The sequence below is a fragment of the Aspergillus bombycis genome (genome assembly GCF_001792695.1).
Source record: "Aspergillus bombycis strain NRRL26010 chromosome Unknown contig00077, whole genome shotgun sequence".
Classification (NCBI taxonomy): Eukaryota; Fungi; Ascomycota; class Eurotiomycetes; order Eurotiales; family Aspergillaceae; genus Aspergillus; species Aspergillus bombycis.
The window spans coordinates 39441-65218 of record NW_019170079.1 but is presented as its reverse complement, the minus strand read 5'-3'; the positions used below and the strand labels follow the sequence as shown (position 1 = coordinate 65218).

At 47.9% G+C, this 25778-nt stretch overlaps 5 protein-coding genes across 5 annotated transcripts; 1 reads left to right on the top strand and 4 right to left on the bottom strand.

Annotated features, from left to right (window-relative positions):
* Positions 1–2316: 2316 nt before the first annotated feature.
* On the bottom strand, positions 2317–3012 carry ABOM_009203 (uncharacterized protein; the record flags this gene model as incomplete). The annotated part of the gene is made up of 1 exon (XM_022536331.1): positions 2317–3012. One exon carries the CDS (start codon positions 3010–3012, stop codon positions 2317–2319), a length of 696 nt encoding a protein of 231 aa, XP_022386802.1.
* A 1908-nt stretch (positions 3013–4920) lies between these two features.
* On the bottom strand, positions 4921–6980 carry ABOM_009202 (FAD binding domain protein; the record flags this gene model as incomplete). Its single annotated transcript, XM_022536330.1, has 3 exons — positions 4921–4932; positions 4985–6900; positions 6977–6980. 3 exons carry the CDS (start codon positions 6978–6980, stop codon positions 4921–4923), a joined length of 1932 nt encoding a protein of 643 aa, XP_022386801.1.
* Positions 6981–17937: 10957 nt separating this feature from the next.
* ABOM_009201 (putative GABA permease) lies at positions 17938–19868 on the bottom strand (the record flags this gene model as incomplete). Its single annotated transcript, XM_022536329.1, has 7 exons — positions 17938–18372; positions 18454–18779; positions 18833–19234; positions 19286–19368; positions 19429–19542; positions 19595–19665; positions 19716–19868. The coding sequence occupies 7 exons, from the start codon at positions 19866–19868 to the stop codon at positions 17938–17940; spliced, it is 1584 nt and encodes a 527-aa protein (XP_022386804.1).
* Positions 19869–21132: 1264 nt separating this feature from the next.
* On the top strand, positions 21133–22559 carry ABOM_009200 (uncharacterized protein; the record flags this gene model as incomplete). Its single annotated transcript, XM_022536328.1, has 5 exons — positions 21133–21327; positions 21410–21496; positions 21575–21799; positions 21870–22012; positions 22067–22559. The coding sequence occupies 5 exons, from the start codon at positions 21133–21135 to the stop codon at positions 22557–22559; spliced, it is 1143 nt and encodes a 380-aa protein (XP_022386803.1).
* A 200-nt stretch (positions 22560–22759) lies between these two features.
* Positions 22760–24766, bottom strand: ABOM_009199 (glycoside hydrolase family 47 protein; the record flags this gene model as incomplete). Its single annotated transcript, XM_022536327.1, has 4 exons — positions 22760–22799; positions 22887–23144; positions 23206–23982; positions 24057–24766. The coding sequence occupies 4 exons, from the start codon at positions 24764–24766 to the stop codon at positions 22760–22762; spliced, it is 1785 nt and encodes a 594-aa protein (XP_022386779.1).
* Between the last annotated feature and the right edge of the window lie 1012 nt (positions 24767–25778).

The window sequence follows — 25778 nt, the reverse complement described above, 5'->3', positions numbered from 1 at the left end:
TATTTTTTATTTTTTATTTTCTTTTCTTTTTGGCGTAAAGTTCACCATGCATGCAGCTAATTATTCCTCCACCCTTGAGTCCAGTAGACCTTCATGTCGATCGACCCCAGAAAACCAACCCGTCAACATACTATCTATAGGATCATCGCAATCCCGTCAAAGCTTCTTGGGCCCGATCGCACCGGTGTCTGGGTATAAAAATAATAGTCTCATACCTGCCGCTTAGAGAGATCGACACATACCTCACATCGTTGCCGGCGCTCAGACAATTTAAATATCTGAAATCCAATTCCTGGCCAATCGCATCGCGTGGAACTTAGACCCAGCATTGCAATTGTCAAAAGGCCACCTTCGATACCCAACGCCCTGGGAAAATAACCCGCTCACGTTAAAGTCCTAAAGGTAGATACCTAGGTAACCACCCAAGGAGGATCATACCTATTTGTTTAAGCGATGAACTATCTTCGCCCTTGAATCCGTGATAGTCAGGGTCCCTGCCGTCTCAGACCTTCAATGACTCGAGAATTCCAAATGACAGCTTCATTTTCTGCATTTCCTATTTTTTTTTTTAAAAAAAAAAATAATAATAAAAATAAAAACAAGAGACAGAAAAAAAGATGCAAAGTGTCACCATCCCACCCCCCCACAAACCCAAGTAAACAAACCACTACCAACCAACCTCCCACCACCACACCGATAGCCTCCATTCAAATCTGATCCAACACACTCACTACCCCCAAATAAGCCGCCGACATTAGTGACCACCTGCAAACTGCACCATCACGCCGTTCAGGTTTCTACCCGATGCCTCCCGCATCCCGGTATTCGGGATTTGACCAGGGATATACTACTAGTAGTATCATATGCAGGACGTGTGTACTTGTACGTGCAGGCATCTAAGCGGCCGTGCGTTCGCAGCGAATAGTCCTGTTTCCTGTCCCTTCCCTTTTGCTTTTTACTTACTTGTATGTATGTATGTACATACATAATTAAATTACTAGTAGTTACGTACGACGTATCTTACCTGGGTTACTTTGCTCTGACTTGGGTATGGTATGGTATGGTATGGTATGTATGGATGAATGAATGAATCATGTATATCGTGTATGGCTGGCTACCTTTGGGATTGTTTTCTTGCATGATGGTGTGCTGAGTTGTGTGTGTCTGTGCGATGGTATCCGGGTAGCTAGCAGCTAGTAGCTAAGTCGCCGGTAGCTACTCTGGCTTACATGCCCTGGAGAGGCATGCTGTGGTTGTGGGTTGAATGTGTTGCGTCATGGCTGGTGTGCGGTTGGTTGCTGTCTCTTCTCTTTCTTTTGGGTGTTCTTTTTCATGCTGGTGGGTACTAGTAAGGCGCTGCTGGGTTGAATTATAAATATAGGGGGTCTGTGCGGTGTGCGTTTCTCTCCTCTCCTCTCTTCCTCTCTTCTCCTCATCTCTGTCTCCCTTCTTCTGTATGGGTCTACTTGCGTTCGCTGTGACGGTGGGCGAGGGAGTATGTGCAGATACGTACGGGGTGTGTGTGGGGGGGGTTGAGGTTGTAGTCGGGCTTTGGTTTTGTTTCAGGCTCGGGTATACGTTGGTTGGGTAGGAAGATGTTGTATCTAGTGGGTATTGTGGGGTACTGAGTGAGGTGTTGGAGCTAGATAGAGGGGTCTATGTGCTGTTTGTGGAGGTTACGTGATATTGCTGGCCTTGGGGCTATATTTTATGGATGGTGTGTTGTATATGACGCAAAAGGAGCTTTTATATGTAATTTGTGCTTATATTGTGGGATGCGGTTGACGTTAGAACTAGGATTATAGTCGGTGGTTGTTGTATACGTTAGCTCTTGCTACAAGATACTCGTACATGACCGATCTTGACTTGGTATATGAGAGTCCCCGGAGAAGCTTGTTAGCTATAGAGAGCGTCCTATCCCTGTGATGATGGACTGAATAGTGGCTATATTCGACTTTTGGATACTATTCCCGGGTATCTATACTAGTAAGTGTATATGCTACCGTAGTTCAGGGTAGGTAGTTGACTGAGGCAATGGCAAGTATTTAGTAGTCATCTTTGAGATTAAAAATTACATACATCCATCACTCCTGAGTAAGTCTAAGAGGACAGAAGAGACATACTCACTAATATGGAGACGTTCCAGCTCCCGTCTTTCCGTTGTGCCTTGATCTCTCCGTCGGAGTGACTAGCCCTAACGGTCGAATACGAGTCGAAAGCTCCACAGCTTCCTCGATACCAATAGTTGAATAGCCCTGATCACCGATATCCAGACGCTGTGCCAAACGACATCCTCCCAAAATAGGAGCCATGCAATCAGCGAAACCCAAGAGCAGGCTTCATGTAGAGTCGACCACCATGCTTAATCTCGATCTCGCGAAGATCATGGCAAACCTTCTGCCACAGCTGACATCGCACGTTGTCGAAAGCCGGCTCCCCGTTCTCATCATCCCAATGAAAGGTCGTACCATATCTCGGAAGGTTTTTGAGCGCCCAAGCGCGATATCCAAAGTCCCGCTGCCCATGACCATGCTTATCCAGACGCAGACGCTCCCTGCCAGTTTCTACATCTCCATCCGCAATGCGATCCCTACTCACGCTCTCCGGCACGTGTTCCTCATCTGCAGAATCGTTCTCTCCCACCTCACCCTCGTCAGTGATATGTTCCTCGTCATCAGTGATCATCTCCATCTCACTCTCAGCCTCGCCCTCATACTCGCTCCCCTCCATTTCGGAATCAAGCTCACTCAACTCCTCATCCTCGCTGTATTCATCCCCCAGACAGCCCCGAAACCCTCCCACACATCCACTCCCATCCCCGGTCTCATACCCCTCATCCACAACAGGGTTGACCTTCTTGAGCTTGAACCGGTCATCACCCCCAAACTCAATAACCAGGAGACACTCTTCCAGGAACTTGGCCATCTCAGCCCACCACCCGCGGTTGTCCGGGGTGCCAACGGGAATCAGGGCCCACATGGTATACAGCGAGGCATAGTAAACGTAGCGCATATTGAGCGGGTCGGTAACCAGTTTCGCAAATCAAACTAAACTAGACTGGAATGGTGATACCGGCGGTGGGGTTATATGCTCCAGTGGCTGAATGACTTTCGGTTTTGGTGCAGAGAGGAACGTGGATAAAGGCTTTGTTTCTCTTTGTATGTATGACGGACCCAGTTATCCCCCTACAACCAGAAAGACCATCCAAGATAGATAGATAGATAGATAGATAGATAGACAGACAACACCCCCCAAAAGATACACAGTGACGATACTTCCGGTAAAGATAATATCTGATACCAAGATAACTTGACCTTCGGGAACCGCATCTCTCCCCGGCGATATAACTCCCGCTCCGGGCCGTGGATATCTGTCTGTGCCGGGCGTGTGATTGTTGGCTAAGCTGAATTGAATTGTGGTGATTGTCCGGAACTTTCTTTGTGAGTCTCGGCGTGCGTGTGGTGAAGGACTAGGGTTTATTGGCGCGGTGATGTGCGCTTTGTGGTTTGTTGTGTAGAATGGCATTGTGGTTGGCTTTTTGTGAGGGGGATCAGGGGTTGGATTTATTTCTTTTTTTACTTCTTTTTTTGTCTGTGCTGTTGCAGTCTTTGGGGATGGGATTGAATGGGATAGATCTATGGGACTATACAATCCTGGTTGGGGTTCTTGGGGTGTGGCCCTGAGGGATAAAGCATACGGGTTGGGTCAGTAGAGTAGATGCTATGCTATAGATACTTGGTAGTATGTCCATGAAACCACTCAATATGCGGTATAAATAGCCTGGCCGAAATATGAACATCGCACCTCTACACAAGACTCTCTGTACCCGAGGATCAAAACCAAACCACGACCCGAGAAAAGCAACCGCAGCAACACCCCTATCCAATCAACCACTCAAATACCAACCAAACACGGCTCCAAGCACCCTCGGTATACAATAAATAACCCTCAAACCTAGTCCTGCATGTCCAGTCCCGGAAAACAAAGACAAGCTTGGCTCTTCTCTTCCATCGATCATGTAATCGAATGAGAGGATGAGTCCGGGTTTTTGCTGGCTGGGTTTATCCCTGGACTTTGTTTGGCTGATATGACTTCGTACTATATATAGGTGTTCTTTGTGATGTGAGGCTGGGCTAAAGATAGGGACAGGATAGCGGGAGGTGAATGGTTTGGTCGTGGTCATATGGTAGTTTAACCCTCGGGATTGTAGGGATCAGTTATAGCTTGCTTGGTGTTTTGGTTAATCAATTCAAATTTCTGTACCTTGGTACAGGTTATTATTGAACGGCTTGATGGTGTGGATACTATCTACAGAGAGTTGTGTGATTAGAGCTTGGGCAAGAGAGCCCTAGTTCATAGTTAAGGTTGATATAAGTCCTAGTTACTTATATTCAGGGCCAAGGAACGTGGAGAGACAGGTTAGTACCGTCAGCCCTACGAGTCTACTAATGAAGGTTTCTTAATGATTGTAGCAAGAAACGTTCAAGGGTTACACTAGTAGAGGCTTGGTGCAGTGTTAATGTGGAGTCCATGTGTAGGTATTTCCTTTACCGTGTACATCAATATTTTCCTGAGGTCTTCATTGGAATGTCTCGAGTTGTAGAATATGTGATTGCCAATGACCTACTACAAGGACAGTTTTAACCCAACAATATGTCCATTAGGTATTGCTACCAGATAATCTATGATGTAACAACCATAGTTTTGATAGTAAGAAAAAAGCCCGGCTCAACCAGGCAAGAACCAGAAAACCACCCGCTAATATCAACCAAACAAAGAATCACACAAATGTACGCAACCCAAAGTCCGAACATACATCCCAAATGCATGCGGTAAACCAAATATACCAGACCTAAACAATGTATGAAACCGCCGAGCTCAACTCAGCTCAACTGCACTTCTTGAAAGATATATATGCCATCACCAGGTTTCCTAGTCTCGTCGTTAGTCATGAATCAACAGCAGAGAAATCGTAATCACTTACAGCGATGTACTGGCCAGCTTCCTTCTTGTTGTCCCAGAACAATTTGGCCTCCTCTTCGTTGAGGTTACCCTTAGCCATAGCCACATCAACGAGAGCAGCCTCAACGCCCTCGCCCATGCCCTTGCCGCTACCGCAGACAAAGACACGTCCGTCCAGCGCGTTGATAACGTACCAGACCAGGTCGGCTTGTTGACGAACCTCTTCCTGGACGTACTTGCTTTCACCACGACGGCTCTGAACCACGGTTCGTACTTTTTCCTCATCGACGCCCCACTCGCCGCGGTAGAGCTCGTCCAGCAGGGAATCACGCACACCTTGCAGAACCCACACCTTGTTGGCACAGTTGGCCGATTGCAAACGGCGCTGGACGAAACCACGGAAGGGAGCAATGCCCACACCAGCACCAATCAGGAGCATGGGGCCGTCCGAATGGAACCGCTTAGCCAGTGGGTTGGCCATCAGGCCTCGGAACATGGGGACATGAAGGTTGAGAGTCGAAGGGTCGATGCCCTGGCGCTCCGCCTCGACCACTTGCCGTGCCAGCCGCTCAAGGTATCCAGATCCTACGCCGGTTCGCAGTCCGCCCTTCCAGTCATTGGACTCCGCCACACTGACGGCAACTTCGACGAGACGGCGGGATTGGCCATCCTTTTGGGCGGAGGAGAGGAGGGGGTCCTGAGAAAGAGAGTAAAAACGGGGCATCAGGGTGTTGAGAACGGAAAGAAGATGGTCCAAAGGTGGCTGAGAGGAGGGGAATGCGTGTAGGAGTTGAGACACGGAGACATGAGAGGCGGTACGGAGATCACAGAAGGCACCTTGACCCTGAGCGGAGGCGAGGAACATGAGAATCTTCTTCTCGTTTGGCTCGCTGGCGTATTCACCCAAAAGACGGAACAGTTCCTTCGAGGGGGAGTAACTCTGAATATCTGAGCACCAGTTCAGGAGCTCTTTGCGCGTTGTGATTAATTCACGGGCTTGGTCGTCACCCCAGATAGTGGGCCACCGGCCCGTGCTTGTGCGCACTATAATCTTCTTATCACGGATCGATTTGGGAACTCCAAGGCAGTTGAAGATATCGTCGACCTCTTCCTCTTTATTCATCGGACACACGCCGATTGCACCGCCAACAACAAAGTCCACGTTGCCACTTTCCGCAGGGTAGTCGGTCACGTCGATGTCAAAATGGTAGGTCCGTTTCTCCGCACCGGACTTGGTGAGTTCTCGCGCGTGGTGTACGGGAGCGCGGTATACATTGTATGGGGGGTGAGGTTGGACGAAGGGAGGGGGGTGATCCTTCGGTCCAAGTTGCATCTCCACAGCCGATGCAGGGATGGCTGTAAAAGACACCGTCTTTGCGGGAAGATCAACAACGTCGGTGAGCTCACTATCGATCGTAAGGAGATCGACGTTCAACTTGAGAGCGTCATAGGCTTTATTCTGAGGTGGAGTCACAACGACGCCGGAGACAGGCCCGTCACCTCTGATCAGGGGCTGGCTACGGCAGCATCCACCGCCGCAACACAACGGCTGAATCTTCTGTGTGCCTGGAGCGCCAACATTTTGCAGGACTCGTTGCATATCGGCGGCGTTCTTGGAAATCAGCACAGTCGAGGCTCGGCGTCGATGGCCAGTGCCATTTTCCTCTGACTTCTGGGTCAGGTCTTCAGCGTCCGACTGGGGCTCAGTAGGAACAGTCGACGGAGATCCCGAGCTAGGAGTGCTATCGGTTTCTACGGACGAAACATCGAAGCTCATGTCGGTCACCGACAGTGACCTCACCCCACGAGGTTCCTCTGGCACCGGGTTATCCGGGTGCGAGGTGGACGACACCGGAATGGCATGGTGATCGCCATTGGGAGTATAAGAGGTCTTTGACACCGCCGTGGACCTCGGCGGTGGTGAAGGAACGGCATGTACTGTTATAGGAACCAAGGTCAGCTACGTAGTCCAGAGAGGCAATTGGCTATAACCGCCAAAGGATGAGCCACATACCCATTTTGTCGGTACGTAATTGATATAATAACGGGGTGATCACTCGTCAAAGCAAGGGTACTGGCCAGATCAATCGAGAGCCGGGGACCAGAGACGTGGTGATTGCTTTTCTGGGGGCGAGTATGAATTTATAAAAAGGATTGTGCTGAAGAAAGGGGGGACGACCAAGCCAAGCGATTGAGGAATGGCCTTAATTAGCAAAAGTGGAAACGACAATGGCCGTTTGACACCAGCAGGATCAGGAGAGCAAATCGGAAGAGTGGACGGGAGCGAGTGGGATGAGGTGGGAATTTGTTGACTCCTCTTCGGCCTGGGGCACAAACCGGCACCGGGATAATGGTTCCGTCGTTGGCACTATGTCAGCTGAGAGTCGATCATGCAGAGAGAAGTTCTTCTCCTTTTCTGGATGAAGAGGAAATCCAATCAATGCGCAATGTGGATTCGAAACGGGAGGAAAAAGGGACAGCAGTCCAGCAGAATGAAATATGTTGAGAGGGGGGGGCGCGCGCTATCACCAACTTGCAGGACAGGCAAATCAGATAAGGAGTGAAATAAGAGTTGATGTGAAGGGAAACAGCCGGAAGAGAGAAAAAATGGGCACACAATCTCGCCACATCGGTTTTCATTCGCGGTGAGTAAACGTCATTACAACTTATCGTACGCGGTGGTAACTTTTCCTTTACCCACTTTTCGCCTTCCGGGCGACCGACCCGGCATTTCTCTGTTCTCCTCCGTACTGGGCTCTCATGGCTTAATGACAATCGATTATACCTGCCAATCCCGCTGCTTACTATCTCTGTGGAATCATAGGAGGAGAGAGATACCGTCGTGAAGGCTCTAGATTTCCGGGGAGCTGACAAGTGTTTAGCCAGATCTGCAGCTAAGCGGAATATTTTACTCTAGCGGGGAAATAGACACGCAGTCAGATGATCGGGAAGGAGCGGTATAACCAGCCGTGTTGGAAACTACTTTCACTCTCTATTGGTTTGAATCGATTGGACTTTGGCCTTTCTCTTTGCTATCGTTTGTTCTCTTTCTCTCTGTTGCGCTGTGATGAGCAATGGAGGTTCCTCTGTGACCATACGGCCGAAGGTACCGGTCTGTAACGGAAGGGTAGCCGAATAGATTACCGATCTAATCTGATCCGGCTGCAACCCATCCCTGTTCGGCGGCCGCCCTCGGTTAAGCCGCTGTTAAGTGTCCTCCACCCGAGGCTGGATGCGTGACACTCGTGCTTCATGAATGAATGTCAAGGGGGTTTCATGCCCCTTCTGACCATAATATCATGCTTATGATTGTTTGCTAATGAAATCACGGGTGTCATACGCCTCAGTCACAGACTTTCCCCCATTCTTGGGTTGAGTTCCGTGGATGCACGTGATCCACAAAGTGGTTCCGGATCAGATAACTTAGTGGATGGCGCCGTTCTTCTCCGAATCACCCCACGCCGGAAGCAGTCAGCGCAACCTCCTGAATTCTCAGGAGAATGTGCCCTGAGCCGCGAATCTAGAGACTCGGGGGGTGTCCTCTGTGCCCGTGCTCAATTCTCAATTTCCTAATCTATGCTTCTTAAGCCCAGACTGCTCCTCTCCGTATTCGCAATCGTGTATTTCTCATGAGCCATGTTCCGTATCAATCAAAGTGGGGCTCTCGCCGATGTCGGCGGCTGGATCATATCAATCAGATAGCGACTTAGTTCAGCCATGGAGCTATTTCTAGATTCCGGGGTTGCTGGTCGTTTCCGCTTATGGTAGCGAATACACAATAGACACACACTTCTGCTGCAGGGACTCCCACTACTATACTACTCTAGCAGGGCACGCATCGGCGCGCGGCTGCCAATCAGACTCCCACAATGGCCAAACCATTCCTTGGGTGCACCCGTTCATGCCCAACAAAATGGCGCCTCTGATCTCCTCCACTTGCTTCTTCAGGTTTCTGGAAGGCCAACAGATTTTCCAGACGGTGAATCTTTCATCAGCGGTGGATCAAATTACGTTCATCTCTCGGTGCGCCTCGCTGTGCTGGTCTTATAAATAGGTTCTAGGTCTACCCTTTGTGGATGATGGGTCTCCCGCATGCAGATGTTATGTTCAGTCGGATACCAAGACACCTCCATGAATTTTATAGCGTGTGCGGGAAACTGTACCATGGGTATGGCAAGTCGCGGGCCTCTTCGATACTCGCATGTAACCTAGGTATCGACTGGATAAGGAGGACAGCGCTGTTACGAATCATCCTGAAGCGCCCGGGTTATCCCTGGTGCGGCTTATCTGATCCTACTAGTAGGACCGGCCGTCTGGGACAAGACAGGCTAAGCAAGGGTGGTTCGTTAGGCCCACAAAGAGCTCTCCACCATCAAATTTCTTCCAAAACTGGTGAAACGCCTCAGTCTATTTGCTGTCCACTTGGCCCGTTTGAAAATTTCTCCAGCCCCTTCCTCCGTCATGGTCTAGCAAGATGACCGGACCTAAACAAGATAATGACTTGTTATATTATGCCCTGTGGGAAGAGGCTTGCGTATCGTGGTCTACAGAACGCACACTCTCTTAGGCTGCCTTAGACGCTGCTTTCAATTTCCTTTAATACCTTTTTCCATTTCCTCTAAAATGCAAATGATCGACGGTGCTACAAAGCAAATAAAATCCTCAGCCGACGCCACCATGCGCAATGATTCCTGCATCCCAGCCGCTGACATCTGACGGGTATCTTACCTTCCTCCCAATCACATTGGCGATTCCTAAAATAGCGCCCCTTGCGAAGCAAACAACGAAGATTTCCCACGACCGTTTCGCTCCAAGAGTACGCGTAAGATGGAAATCCGATCCCGTCTCATGTCCTAGTGGTCAGGCCGCAGAAGTCAAACCGAGCCTACGATTTTCAGTTCCACATCGGTCACCACCGGTTCGCAGCGGCTTCTTCCCGGATCAATCCCAATAATACAGAATACACAGTACGATCGCCGACTAGCATCCAGGCTAGTGTTACGTTAAACAGCCTATGGCAGTTCTAGAACTCGCCCCAACTCCGACCTAAACTAGTGCTCTTAGTGTTCTTTAGTGAAGCTGCAAGTGCTCCACGTAATTTGTTTTTTCAGGAAGGTTTCCTTGGCCCGACGAGGCTCGGGTTCTGGACCCGCGCAGGCGACCTTGTGCTTTAGGAGAAGGGGCTACAAAAGTACTGTACCTTAGCCAGAGGGATCGTAGAGCTCGGTAGATATATACTCCGTCTTCTAGGGAGGCTATTCATCCTTGGCGGCATTTTGAATATGACGGAACTATGCGCATCCTTGGCTGTTGCCACGACCTTGCCGTTCGAGTTGTACGGAGGGCCCTCTACAGGTTTTGGGTATCGCTCTTAGTATCAGCCCATATTGCTGCCCAGTGAGAATATCTATGACGTCTAAATTGGCATCCGGTATCCGACGTACGGCCGTGATACTCGGTCGTTGCCGAGCCTCTCCATACGCCGAGTGTTCAGGCCTCAATCATCTACTCCGCGCGGGGTACAGCGTACAACCCCCGTTAAGCTTTAGGTACTAAACGTGACGTGCTCTTAAGGCATTTACGCTTCTGCTCTGCTCTGCTCAGTCAGGCAATTCACCGAAGTTTTGCCTAGACTTAAGTTGACGTAAACGTTTTTCAGGGTCTCTCTTTCCCTGCCCGATTAGATTATACATGACACATTGCTCCGAAAGGATAACCATACAGGGTTTGGATTTCCGATGTACGTGATTATAGTTTCATCGGGGGATCGGATGACTGCCGAGGGGCCTTCCGATGGACTCACCAACCCTAAAACATTCTCTGCTTGACACTTCCCTCCAACGCCACTTCGTCGTACACGTCGGTCCCCACCTGTAACGCTTAGGGCAGGTGACTTTCACCCCGCATCGCTTGACAGAAATGCGGAGTATGACAGCTTGTTGCGGAGTAGACGATGCTGGATTGCCGATATTTACGCCCTGAGGATCAAATCGGTCAGTATTTCCCCAGGAACTTGGGATGGGCGAGGTGGGGTTCGACTATTGCGGGTATCGCATCGAGTAACCCTGAAAATGGTTTAATTTGCTCCGCCGCAGTTGACTATCCCATACCTGTAGTGATTAATATATCTAGGAAGTTGTGATGCTCTTAAGGATATTTCACTTCGGTTATTACGACTGACTTAATAATAATAAAGTAGCCTTCTTTTCTGTGGCTATAAACGCTTCAAGGCGTTGAATGCTCGAAGGTGATAGTTGTAGACGAGAAGCTGAGGAGATTGAAAGCAAAGGAGGCACTTTAAAGAAGTGAGAGGTAGATAAGTGGATGAAGCCTGCTTTCCCACCGTGGTCTAATCAAGTGGGTATGTAGTGATGTATACTACTAAACTGTCAGTACCTATACAATGGCTTGGAAACCCGATGGCCTTGACTGTTATATACTATTGATCGAGGTACATACAGTCAATACTAGCCGTTGTTCTTGACCATATTGTTATATATCCAAGAGCTCGTCAGCAATACATAGGATGATTCTTTCGAAGCTGGGTCTATTTCACTCCCCTGGTGCTTTCTCCAAGTGGACTATACAAACAACAGGGTGGGATGTTCCATTCTTCCAGTAAGGCCAACCTATATACTTTACATGGACCACTATACTGTTCGCGACAGTGTGTCCGTAGTGATATAGCCCTGATATAGGAGCTCCTCGAAGTTGGCTCTTGCACGATCATCCAAAGCCATACGTCATGGATAGAGGTAATAGGAACGATCATGACTAGATCCCTCGTACAGTTCGGTCAAGACTGACCTAGATCAAGATTCATACCTTCGAATTATTGCTTAGGTGTAGGAAGTGCCATGTAAAGCTATCTGTGGCTACTTCCTATATTTCTGTGTTAGTCTTAGTTGTCTGCTGCTTATAGTACATATAGCTTGACATATCAGTGACAGTGTAAAGTATTCAGGTTCATATACGGGACCTCACCCATATAGATAAGCACTGGTCGTCCCGGTTCCCCTCCGGGGCCAAAAAGGTGTGTCCAGGTCAACTAAGGTGTCCACCATGTCAACATAAGTTTGCCCCATGTCCACCGCCTCCCCGCAGGGAGAGGCCTCCCCTATAGGGGTGTTGATAGTTTCGGGCTCATAGCCATCTCTGCAAGCATTGATAGTCCCCAACTGTCTTGTAAGGTTTTACATCCATATACCGTGTGGAGCACACCTAATGCACAAAGTATACTCCTGTCTAGTGTAGGGCTTTAGGACTATGGTCAAAAAGCAACCGTATTTAACATTAAGAATTCGCATTACATGGGGCCAGCCCTCCCTCCCACCCTTGGTCTCCAACTATGCTATGCATCCTCCATTAGAATATCTTCGTCTACATCATGGCCAACGTCTACCATGTCCTGATCGACGTCCATGTAATTATGGTCGACCAGGGTCTCAGCATTAGAGTCAACATCCCTAGCAACACTGAAATCATTAGTCTCTATATCCGATGTAATAGGATGCCCGGGAATAATCAAGGAGAGCTTCTGCCTATGTGCCTAAATCCAACTCTTACAGCTGCCCCGTTGCTACGGAGGCTCACGTGTGATAGTGGATGTAAAACAATTCCGCCTCAAAATAGACTTACCTCTGCAAGACGCAGGTGGTGGTGGTTGTGGCTAGCACCTGTTAAGTGATGATCATTCAAGCACTCCATATATCCCCTAATAGCAATTTCAGTGGCCCCACAGCATGGAGCTTCCAGTCATAGCACGTATCCTACTTATCCAGCTGTGTTACAACCGCCATTTGGGCTTCTAGCCTTGTTTGCCAGATACGATCATTGTCTTGTTTTTGATCTGCTAAAGAAGCTTGACTTAGCTGGTAGTAGTAGATAGATATCGGGGGCTACCTCACCTCTGTAATACACGGCTAGTGGCTGGAATAACTTTTAGATAGAGAAGCAGCTATTGATCCCAAAAGCGACTGCCTCGCAAGCTGAACAGTCAAAAGAAGGAAGGAGTATTTCGATAGCTATAGCTCAGAATTATAAATATGGCAGTATCGATTCTCGTTCAATTAAAGCTTCAAAATGTTGAAGTTCATCTACCGATCTTTTTAAGCTGAAGCCCAACCTAAACTCCGCTATTTGGAAGTCCGAGACTCAACATCATGCTGCTGGTATGTGGGGGATTGAGTTAAAATATCCAATAACGGCCACGTTAAGTTGCTTTTGTTGCCTATGCATGTCTCCTTTCTGCGCATGGTTTTTATCCGATGCTGGATCAATGTTCCCTTCCTGAGCGCCTGTAGCGTAGTTCCAATTGATGATACTGTTATCTTTGTTCCAGGAATATAAAAACCAAGCCATGCAAATACCAACTCCAGTCATCTCCGCTTGTGCATAATCCAATGGTAGTGCCTAGGGTCGAGTTTGGCCTTGGAGTCCTCGTGTTCTGTGACAGAATATTTGTACCGGATGCACTTTACACATATGCCTTGCAGATTATATAAAGGGAAACAGCCTCTTGTACTTGGACATTTTACTTCAACTTGCCCGGATCTTGACGTTGCTGTGTACTCGCCTGTTCCCATGATGCGAACACGCGAGGAACTCGAAATGTTGGCAACTTCGATAAAAGCTGGAGGTTAGAGAGATACGGCATATGTTTTACCTCCATTGCACATACGGCTTCCTCGTGGCTGACAGGATTGAAATGAAAATATCCTTATTATTGGCTCTTCAGCCATTTCACAGGTAAAGGATAACTGCAACCTGGGTTTTCGAAGCACATGATTGATGCTGGATGTCTTAGTCTCAACCTGCTATCCTTCGTATGTGCGTATGTTTCACTTTAATGGGTTGAAATATTGGCGGAAAGTGCTGTAGTCACAGCAGGAAAGCCAAGTTTTACACCCCGTAGGAGGTTTGTCATTTTCAGTATCGAAACACTGTGATAACATTAAAAGCTTTTCGACTTCAGCCTGGCCTGTCTCATCCAATTTTTCAGTAGAGTTTACCAAAGAGATAGCCATTTCTGCCGCCTTGAGCGAGGCCCTCTGCCTGGATAAAGCCTTCTTGGTTCACCCACGACGACTCTTATGGTGATGCGCACATCGTCCATATGAGGCCGGAATAGGGATAACAGGGCTACTAAATTAGTAGACAGGCTATCCTAACTATTCAGCACTAATATGGCAAGGCATCTAGTCTCTTGTCAGCGGGCGAGGAATAGAATATGCACCGCTAGGTTTGGGTATATCTATTAGGTGGAAATACCTTGTTGGACGATTGGGCGAATATAAGAAAGGGAAGCTTTTCTCTAAATGGCCCGTAAGTTTCCTTGCCCATAGTGTGAGTGTACCTAGGCTCACGCTGAGAGGCTCATAAAAGTCAGGCGTCCGGTCAGTCGTAGACACATGCACAACGAAAATGATTGGACTGCCAGAAAAAGATCTCACGTGGGAAGAACAAGATCTAGCGAAAGAAGTTGGTAGTGTGAATGCTCTTCAGCTCGTAGTGTTTCTCTCGAAAAAGGTATTGAACTGTAAGGAAGGTATGACATCGGTGTCGTTCTCCTGCGTCTTTTGCAAAATATCTCTAAGTTTGGTGATGTCTGCCTGCCATAGGCATGACTATAGCCTAGGCTCTGTCCATGATTGAAACTGTCATGAAACAGAAGAACAGATAACGCAAAAGCAAGTGCTGGGCTCCTATGAAGCAGAGACCCCAGAGTGGCAACTGATAGGGGTCGAGGAATATCGGTTGTTCCATCTCTAGCAAGGGTGGGATATCAGTTGTAATCCCATAGTATGCCATCGACAACCTCTCCACGGCCGGTTACATGAATTATCCTTGCGACTACAGGCCGAAGCCGTGGTATAGTCCCTAGCAAGCAAGCAGACACAAGGTAGAACCCGAAAGACGTCTAGAGCTATCAATACTTCTTTCCAGTTGTTATCTTTTCTTTTCCAGATCCAGAATTCGGCGCTGGCTGATGGCTTGAATAGATGTTTGGCCTAGTAGCTTCAGGCGGAAAGACGTATACCATTAGCCTCAACAAGAATACGATACGCAGGCTTCTTCATAGAAGAGCCTCCAAGAAGATACACTATCTGCCCAGCGAGCTCAACTCCGTGACACCTAGCTGTTTTCTTCTGAAGATCTCTTCGTATAGTTTGCCTGTGAATGAAGCTTGAAGGCCAAGGGATGATACAAGTCTGCTATCCTCATTAACAGCCGCAAACATCTCAACGACTCTGTCACGATAAATATAATCCCTAGTCACAAGATAGCTATAACAGGAGTTTCAGAAAATTGGTCGCATGTTTTTCAGGAAGTCGAGAGAGTACTCCAGGGTTACGGTTCGGAAAGGTTTCCCAAAGGAACCGAATCTGTGACTCTAATAACCTGGCTTTGGCGATTCGCAGGCATTTGAAGATAACATATATCGAACTAGTCCTGAACCCATGGATATTGGTATTGCCCCATCCCAGTAATCAGAAACGGTATGACGATGCTCGGGGCCTTTGTATGATCAGGTCACTAGGGCGGTACTCACATCATGTATGAGATCCCGAGATGATCCTATACCCACTGCATTCATAATTTTATCCCAATATTAAAGGCGCTGGTATAGGGGGTCTTTAGTTATTTCAAGCATTGGTGGAGCCGAGCTAATGTTAGTTATGAGTCCGAAGTCAAACTGACTTCTGGCAAACTCAGCAGGAAATCGAGGGCTTCAGTTTGATCTGGGATTCTGGCTCCTGTGCACACATATTAGATTAGGCGTATTCAAAAGATAGAGCCACCTAGTATAATACTTACAGAACAACAGAATGCGATAGTTGGGGGCTTGCAGGATGGCCGCAATGCTCCTTCATCAAGGCTACACAAGCATTTGATTCGGTCAAAGGCTGCGAATCACAACATCGCCCATGTTGCAGTGTCAACGTACAGGATATAGGCGCGTAGCTTACGGAGTTCGCTTTTTATGTGTTGAGAGTGCCTGGGCTCGAGAGGTTCCAGCCCATAGAGTGGGAGACCGAGGCCATCCAGAATAATGTCCTAGAGAGTCTTGTAGAGTAAATCGCTACCTTACATACATCAAAATCCCAGTAACAAGGCTTGCGGTTGTTGCCGCCAGCCTCCTCAAAATGCTTTGGCTTTTACCGACACCGGCTGGTATCCATGAAGTTATATTGCCTTCACAGGTATGATTCATTGTTGATGTCTGGGGATATTTTCCAGGTTCCAATCTGAGAAACTTCAACATCTTTTGTTCGATGTCTGGGTCGCTCGATGAGGATTCAGGGGAAAACAAGTAAGATTTCCCTATTCCGCTACGGTTATGTTGTTGTAAGTCCTTTTAGTTTCGAAGACGCAAGCCCATAACCTTTGGATGGAAAATAGACTGATGGCCGCCGGAAAGCCTGGCTTATCTTCCCGAAACAGACCCAGCAATTTGTGAGGAAGAGTGCTATATTTCCTCGATGCCCAGGAATCCGTGTTTCGATATAATTTGTCAGTTTGAGCACGCTGCAAGGTATAGTGCCCTATCTCGCCGCGGGCTGGGAGACACTTCGCAATCTGCGTGTCGTCCTATTGATGAGTAGCATTCGATGAATCATCTCATATTTGCTGTCGTTGTTCCCTTCTCTAGCAATTAGTAGCTCTTCGAAGTATCCTCTGTCGATCTTCTCGTACTCCGAAGCACTGGTCATAGACTTAAAGAATGTGGCAACGCCTCGCCAGGCGCCGTTTGTTTTCTGCATATCATCGCCATAGAGGTTTTTATCAGAGCGTGGGACTGACAACAACATGATTGCCAGGATCCGGATATGACGGTTGATTCTGCCCATCCGAGGCGCAATGCACATCGGGGCTACGCTCAACCTTTGGGAGGTTGTCGGCCAGCATTAACTGTTCATATCTGAACCTTGAGGAGAGTGGATTTCCTGGAAATATGTAATTTCCGTAGGTGTTAGAGTGCTATCTAATTCAAAATATCCCAGATTTGCTGCGCTTGATTGGAATCCCAATGCAATGTCACTATCGAGTACTATAGTAGGTTAGCAATGAATGAAGAACTACCAAAATTAAGCAAGAAATTCCTTACGGTACTACTGGGATGAAAATGTACGATGTCAAAGTGGAATGCGTTTGTCCGGTCTAGCTTCACAGGCTTAGCAGCCCAGGGATGCTATTATCACCGGGGACCCTGCGGTTGGCCTTTTTGACATGGTGTTGCCCTGGCTGACTACAGCCTAGAGCGAGGGCTAGAACGTCCAACTTGGAGATAACAGTACTCATCACTGTCAGGACATGCCACCTTTTAGTCTTTTTTGCGGTCGTTGGAAAGTTTGGCTTCCTCCAAGGAATATATCCTTACAGTGCTGGGACTTTCGACCATAATATCTTCTTTGTTTGGTATCGAGATGTTCCAATGCTTCAAAAATTGTGATTTACTCTTTTTGTTCCTCAGAAAGAGGATTTGAGGAAGTATGACTAGAGTTGTGAGCTGGATCAGGCCTTGAATGGGAAGCTGGGTATAGTTGAAACCCCGCTTAGAGCAGGTCGGTAGTGAGACCAAGCTCAGTGGTACCCTTAATGTTGCAGTATTGTGGATCACTTACTGGGATCCAATATGTTCTAAGACTCATGGATCCCAATTTGGTAGGCTTCAGAATGAAGAGGCAGAAGAGATTGAAGATAGAAAGTGGAGTGGCCTCGATAGAAGCTGTGGGCTGGATGATATAGTACGCGTAATGGGAATCAGACAGTGGTATTACCTGCTTTACAATAGGGGAATAGATAAGCGAATGCACGGGGGAAATGGACTGTAGAGAAGATTCAATAGAACATATTCACAATCCCACAATTCATGGAGAGATATTATCGACATTGAAAGTACTGTACATCAAACTCTTCTTGCTGTGGGCGTATGTTTTGCTGCCAAGCCCACAATAGCCAAGGCTATCCAGGTTATTCTCCCCTCTTGACGAGCGCCACTGGCGCAATAAAATGATACTTCCCTCGAAGCAAATAATAGATTGATGCAAAACCGAGCACTCCCACATACATAACCACACTCCAATTCATCGTCTTACTATCAACAGATGCAGTGAGGGGGAAGAAAGAAAAGACGAAGATTGGGAATAGAAATAGCAAGGATGCAATGTTGATAGCCATGCCGAAAGAGCCGAGAGACCATCTCCGGGGCGGAAGCGGCTCGCCTTGGATTCGTTTAAGAACGATGCAGCCAATAGAAAGAATATAGGCAGACATCAAAGAGGTAATAGCAAGAGACACTATGGCCTGAAGAGCGACGGTGGAGCCGATATTGATCAAAGAGAGGAGAACAGTCACTGCAAGTGAGACCATCACTGAATTCAGTGGGATGTGCCATCCCGGTGTGACCTATTTCGAATTCACACTGTCAGCACGTCATAGTCTAGCCCAATGGAATGACATCCAGTTATGTTGTCGATGGCAACGTACATAGGAAAAGAAGGATGAGAAAGGGAGCCCTCCATCTCTCGCAAAGGACCACAGCTGCCGGGATGCTGTTGCCACCTCTGTGATAGTACTGGCCGTCAATGTCACTATCAAAATTGCGGTCATTGTATTTGCTGCTGTAAAACTGTTGGTAGTGTTGTAGAATATTTGTATGAACGGAAAACCAGTAGGGGTGGCAAGGATACTATCAACGTCGCCCATAGTAAAACAAAGCGTAATAATCATAATGAGGCCCAAAATGCCGTTGACACCAATAGAGGCCATCATTGCTTTGGGTAATGTGCTTGACGCGTCCTTGATTTCTTCGGCTGTTACTGCAACTTAGCTACTTTGTATAGACAGCATAAGAGTCACCACTTACACATATGCACAGAGCAATCATATCCGATCATAGAGGTAATGGTAGTCGATAGGCCGACCAGCGTCGCAGTACCGGGGCTGTTCCATCCTCCCCCGTTGTTGAATTCGGTAAAAACAGCTTTGGGGTTGTTGCGGGGAGCAAGCACCCACAAAGGGATGATAATCGCAAACAGCCCGATGACATGGAGGATCAAAATCAACCCTTCTACCACGGGCAAGTTCTTGGCTAGAAAGGTATTAAAAAGAATAGAAAATGTTGTAATAGCTATTACAAATAGGGTGCCGTGCCAGCGTTGAAAATTATAAGCCGAATCGTTGAGCACAATCAGGCCTTGGATGACGGTGCCAGCAAGAAATGCAATGGATACAATAGCGCACTGCCATCCCATTGCGCAAAGCCAGCCTAATGTCGTCAGCTACTTGATGACTGAGGATGGGTCTTGACATCGAATACCAGTAATATAGCTTAGGAACTTCTGGTATTTGCGAGGAGCGAACTCGGATACCCAATGATACTGACCCCCAGATGTCGGAGCCCTGTCAAAAGAAGGTCAGCTTGAGCCCCGTGAATAGTGACGGAGCGACCATAGAGCGCACATTGACGCCATCTCAGCTATGCTGGCAAATACAAGGGTGAACCCTAACGAAACAATAATAAAACCCCATATCAAGCCAGCAGTCCCACCGTCGGTTAAGCCAGCACTCAACAACCTGGCCAGCAATTAGTTGGACAAACAATGCCAGAAAGACCGGAGAAACATACGTCAGTATGACTTCCCACGTAGATATTAAAGTGCAGCCGAACCCAACAATCGAAACAAATCGGAAATTCCTCTAAGCTAACGGTGTCAGTACTATACGTGGATCGACATGGGCAGGCTCACCCGCAGAACTTGGGCTCGGCCCAATACATTCATATCTCTCTGATCTGCTATAGTGCCCATATACTTGGGCTCAACAAGGCCTTTGGAGGCATATCCAGCCTCGGAGATGTTGAATGCCTCAGCTTCATGTTTAAGGTCAGCAGCATGTACCATGGCGCAGACACCTCTAGATTTGCCGATAGTATGAAGGTCCAGTTAGTACATGAGGATAATTCGGGAGTAATGGAGGAGATTCTGTCGCAGTAGGGGTAAATTCCGTCTCGTGCGAGGGGTAGTAATTGTTTTCACCAAACGAGGCTAGAACAATATTCTCGAGTTTGCGAGCCAATGTGAAAGACATAGTTCCAGCCATGTGGGACAGCAAGATCCAAAAAGAAAAAAGAGGAATGCATGAGCTCGTCATCCTGATCGCCGCTGCCTGCGAGGCGCGCCATTTTGTGGCATGTTGATCGTTGGGTGCTGATTATTGTTTCTGAGTCTATTTCGCATTTCGCGGGCGCCTTACATGTGTCTGTGTTTGATCCCTCGAGTATGAGTTTCAAAGAGAGTCAACCCCTTCTCTTGTGAACAGCTGTCCATAGAAGTATATCGCAGAATCTCATCCGAAGCCCGGCATTGTTCAGTGTATTACCTGCTGACGAGCTTTTCGGAGAGAATAAATGCTAATTTCCCCCCACGCCCAAAGTCGCATGTCGTGTGTCAGCTCATGTGTGACCGCCGGGATCGTCACTAATCAAAGATTGGCTATTTGGGGTGTTTGCGTGCGTCGACTATTGACAGTGGAAAGCCAAAATATCGATCACGAGCTTTACCGCTTAACATGGACCGACTGGCGCTGATCGTGCACGGAAGCCCCCCTTGACTGAGCTTAAACGGGAGCCTGGACCACACTGAAACGATCCTCCACGAGCAATGTCACATACCATACTTGGCCAAGCAGTCTCTTCCTCCTGGCATCAATTTCAAGACAGTGTCGCTCCCCGGAACCTAGTTGGTACCCCCGAACTCAAAAGGAAATAGGGGGAGAAGGGACGGTCTTGGCCAAGGTTTGTGATGATATTTTCAAGGATTGACTGTCTGAGCTTGCCAGAACCCCCGTTCGATTCTGTAGATCTGATTCGAGCGGCGAAGCCCAATCGTAATTTCTGCGGGTGATCGACGATGATAACCGTGTCAGCTGTTAGGCACGATGCTTTTTCGCGGGTCATCACATATCCCACCCTGGCTCTGACGCCTGGTTGGCCCTAAGGCTGGCTAGAGCAAATAACCGAGGAAAACAGTAAAAAGCAAAAGGGAGTGATTAAGAAAAAGCCTCATTCTTGTAATCATGGCGCAGTAAGCGAAATAACGGTGTATAGGCGAGTCTATTTTATTTATCTTGTTCCAGCGGCTGGGGTCACCTCAGGTCCTCAGCGTCATGGTCGTGTATGTACCTCCGGGTTATTCACCTCCTTTTCAGGTGGTAGACGACTCCCATCATGGAGCTTGGATAATTATCACTGGCGCCCTGGGACTAGTTGTCTCGCTAGTCAGTTTTCTGATTCGTCTTTATGTGCGACTTGTGCTCAGCCCGCCGTTCGCATACGACGACTTTGTCCTGCTAGGAGCAACGGTAAGCTATGACCATCCGTCGGACTATCTTAATTCGAATCAAAAGATGGCAGGAACTAGTTAAACATCTCTGACAATAATAGATTTTTGCAGTTGTCCAAACCTCGCTCCTGTTCGGCGCCGTGTCTCACGGATTTGGAACGGCTATTGATCTACTACGGCACGACCAAGTAGATACCATTCAGACAGCACGTGCCCTAATCCCCAAGAATATCAGAAGCCCAACCTCCTAACAAAGCAACCTATAGCTTGTCGCAGTCAGCGACATTCTCTACTTAATCACCGTCTACGTCTCCAAATGTTGTGTAGTGGGCATCCACCTCCGTCTCACACCCCAGAAACTCCATAACCGGATTTCCTGGGCCACACTCGCTCTCTGCACAGCATGGATAATCACATCAGTATCCATTATCGCGATCAACTGCGAGCTAAATCGACCCTGGAAAGGCGCCGGAGCACAATGCGTGAATCTGGTAAGTTCCCCGTCTATATCCCCGCTACACCCTCATCTACCACCGAACCAGCTAACAGAACCCCATAAAGCTAAAACGCTGGCAATTCATCGTCGCAATGGACATCCTAACTGAAGTTCTCCTCTTCGCGGTCGCAGCCACCCTCCTAGCTGGTCTATTTATGCCTCTTAAGCGCAAACTGCCTATAGGCTTTGCCTTCTTCTTTCGCCTACCGTGAGGATTATCTCCTATTTACCATTGCTTTATAGCTAGCTAACGTATGTGAAGACTCGTCATCTTCTCTATACTCCATCTCTGTGCCCTGAATCAAAACATCTCATCGCCGGATCCTACTCTCGCTGCCGTCGAACCGATTATATGGGCCCAGGTTGAGCTGCACTATGCTCTCGTTGCATGTAGCGTATTTTGTCTTCGGCCGTTCATGGCAGCTGTTAGTACGAATTACGGGACGGCAGGCGATTCGAATCTGGAGAGTGGGTCTGCGTCCAGGACACCGAAGGATCATTCTTCCTCGTCGAAATCAGGGACTAGGGGTTTGCCTTCGGTGGTGGATGGGAGGGAGAGATGGCGTGTGTCTCGGTCAGGAACATGGTTGAAGACTCATGAAAGGCTGGGGAGTGACGAGAGTGGTGCGCCGAAGGCTGGCTCTATGGGTTCGTCTATTGAGCTTGTGGAGAGGAATGGATCAGATGCTGCTGAGTGTAGTGGGGGGAGGATGTTTATTCGGAAGGATGTACAGTATACGATTGAGTATGATTGAAGGAGTTAGACGCGGGATCGAAATACTTCTGTATATCTAATGTTTTTATTATGATGCTTTCTTATTATAGGCATATCCATAGATGAAATTTAGTCCTGCTAATTTAGATCTCCATGTAACTCCTGTGCGCCAACGAACCCTTTATGTAACCAAATATAAGTGAAATAAGAAATGAAGGCAAAAAAGCTAGAGCATCATGTTCAAGCGGTTGGACGTCTGAATGGGTGTGCCTCGGTGTTCCTATACGATTGCTGTTAGTAACTTCTGTTTAAATAACCTTAAACGGCCATGGGACGCTTGCCCGGTGGGGATATCGAGGGTACATACAGTACGTATTCGTCCAAGTTGACGACGTCCGGCTCAGAGAAAATAAGATAGAAGTACTTGAGCGTCTCTGCAAGCCAGAAACTTTCCATATAGTCCAGCTGTGACGACTCAGGGTTTCGCACATCCGAGATAGCTGCATGCGCGTAGCGAGTCAGGGTCATCTTCTCGATGCTACGGAACATCCGCCATGCAGCATCTTGCAGTTCCTTGTCCCCCGTGATACGGTACATAATGAACACAGATTCAATAGCCTCCGGTCTAGGTTATCCATCAATATCCACCAAGAATAATATGTTGGGTAGAGTAATAGCTGACATACCTCAAGTTATACCTTGCATCTGGAATCTCAGTCACACCTGGTGGCAGTTTATTGTTGCTGATAATTTTCTGGGCAGCCTCTTCCCCTTGGGAGTATTTGGCGAAACGACGAAGAATATCAGTGTGCCATTTCTGCTCATCCCACTCGCAGTCATCCATATTCTTGCAGGGACTGACATATAGCGCCTCGGGCATAATCCCTGTAGGCATGATATCATATGCCCAGATACAACCATCGGTTAATTTGCGCGCGATCGATAATTCCTCGGGGCGGTCAAACACCTTGGCTCCTATGCCTACAGTCCCTCCGAGAAAGCACTTCAGGTGTTCAAATTGGGGTTCGATGACGCTTTTAGAAGTAGCGCGGATATTGCCTGCGAACATGATGTCCTTCCCATCCTTGGTCATGCCCCGGAAAAGCAGCCGCTTCTTAATAGAGTTCATCGCCGCGTCGTACATTTTCCGGTATTGATTCGTCTGCGCCCCCAACAATATATGCTCCTTTGGAAGATACTCATAAGTGGAGTCGGCCATTCCACCGACAGTGAATCGAGGATCGTTGAATTCCATATCATGTGCATCGACCATCATAGGCCACAAACCGGGTACTTGGGTGCGCAACTGTGCGGATTCCAGCTTATCCGTAATCCTTTGAATCGCGTCGAAATATTTTGGGTTCTTGGTCAACTGCGTCATTCGGGTGAATTCTAGATTTAGGGAACCCAGTTCGGCAAGAATGGTGTTGCGGCTGGGCTGGATGCCCATTCCTAGCGCCGACCTAGGGCATTGTTAGCACTCTTTTGTAATGCTAACATAGCATTTTTGACCACTTCAACAAAGGTTCTATCTCACCTCGTCCACTCCCAACGAGACTGGGGCATTCTATTACGAGTATCAAATGAGCCATATATCAGGTCGGCAACCTCTACTGCTTTCTTCAAAAGTATGGGGTAACTTCCATTAGTTAAATCGTAAGCTCCCAGAAAGCCTCCTAGGTATCGGATATTTGTCTCAAAAACATTGATTTGCGTGGCGCCAGTGGTCGAAAAATCAATCTGTTCAATTGCTTGCAGCGCATCTTCGAATTCGTCCTTCAACCCCATGATGATGAGTGAATCAAGAGAATCAACCAGGGTAGCTGCCCATCCACCAAATGATTCCCGGTATTCAGCACTGAGGGGTGAGAGCTCATCCCGTAGCCATGCATGTTTCTTGTATCCTTTCCATGCGTGTTTAAAGGCATTCCGCACAGCGTTCTGCTTCTTCAACCTTCTTCTGCGAGTAAGCCATGACTCCGCCGGAAATTCATACTGGACGCGGGGAATGGGAGACGGGACAGCTGTTGGAAGGGGGATATATTCTTCCACAGGGTGTTGCTCGGTGGGATTTCTATAATGAATTAAGTCGTTGCCCTTTGGAGGAGGCCTTGGAGGAGGTCCATATTCTGCGGGGTCGTCAATGTACGGTATTTCCGCGCCTGGCGGTAGACTAGAGAAAAGGATATACGTGAGGAAGACTAAGATAAATGTTGGAAGAAAATAGCTTTTTCGAACACAAAGCATAGTGTAAAGAGAGAATAACCACAAAAGTAGCTATGGTTAAGAAGTTGGAAGGAAGGACAATGGGCAAGGGAATGCTAATGAGCTTTTTGCAGCTCGAGATTAGGTTGAAAACGAAAGAAACAACATTAAGGAATGTAGATACAGCATGCTCAGAGGTAAGAGTAGCATCTAATGCTGGAGAGGGAAGAGAAGAGATTCGAAATCTTCAGGTCAGGAAGAGAAAAGCCTAGAGCATCCATCAAGGGGGGGGATGAACAAAGCACCCCAGACATTAATTCTTGGATATTATGGGCAGTTCGAGTAGAAATTCAGCCCCAGTGATCGCCGTTGGCTCGACCTGTCCTTTCGCCTTGATTGGCAGGTGAGCATGGAGGCAATTAATCAGGAATGTTGTTGTAAGTGAATGGCTTTCCATTATCAAACATCTAGGCAATGATTGGCATGTTGATCAGGAAGAGGAGCCTGGGCGAAAGGTGTGGCTGAAGTGTCCTGCCTTAGTGAGTTAAACAGAAAATGATATAGTGGGCATTGCGTAATCAAAGTGGTCCCTGGGACCCTTAGAGCCTTAGGGCCCTGGAAGGAGAAGGCTTAGCCCAGCCAAATATGCTATTCTTAACATGACATCCCGCCTCCAAAGTGCCCCTGTGCTCCACTGTCTCAGCGCATCTTTTTGCCGTGTCTTGGCTCTAGACGCAGGGAAGGTACTTTGATAATTAGGAATGTGGCGTGAGAGAGTGTCAATGCAGTGGTACCAGACAAAGTCAATAAATACGCGAGAAAGATCCAGGTTGAGACTTGGAACATCGGTGGATTTTTGGATAAAGTTGTTGTTTCAAGGTGGAGATGGAATCGTAAGTTAGTGGCGCTCAACCATGGTTTGGAGTGGGTGGTCGTGTGTCTCCCTTGGCAGAGCGTTTGCCCTGTTTGCATTTGATGCCTCGGGCAACCACAGCTTGCTACCAAGATTGACGATTGCTACATACGGAAGTGTTACTGGATAAACTATATCATT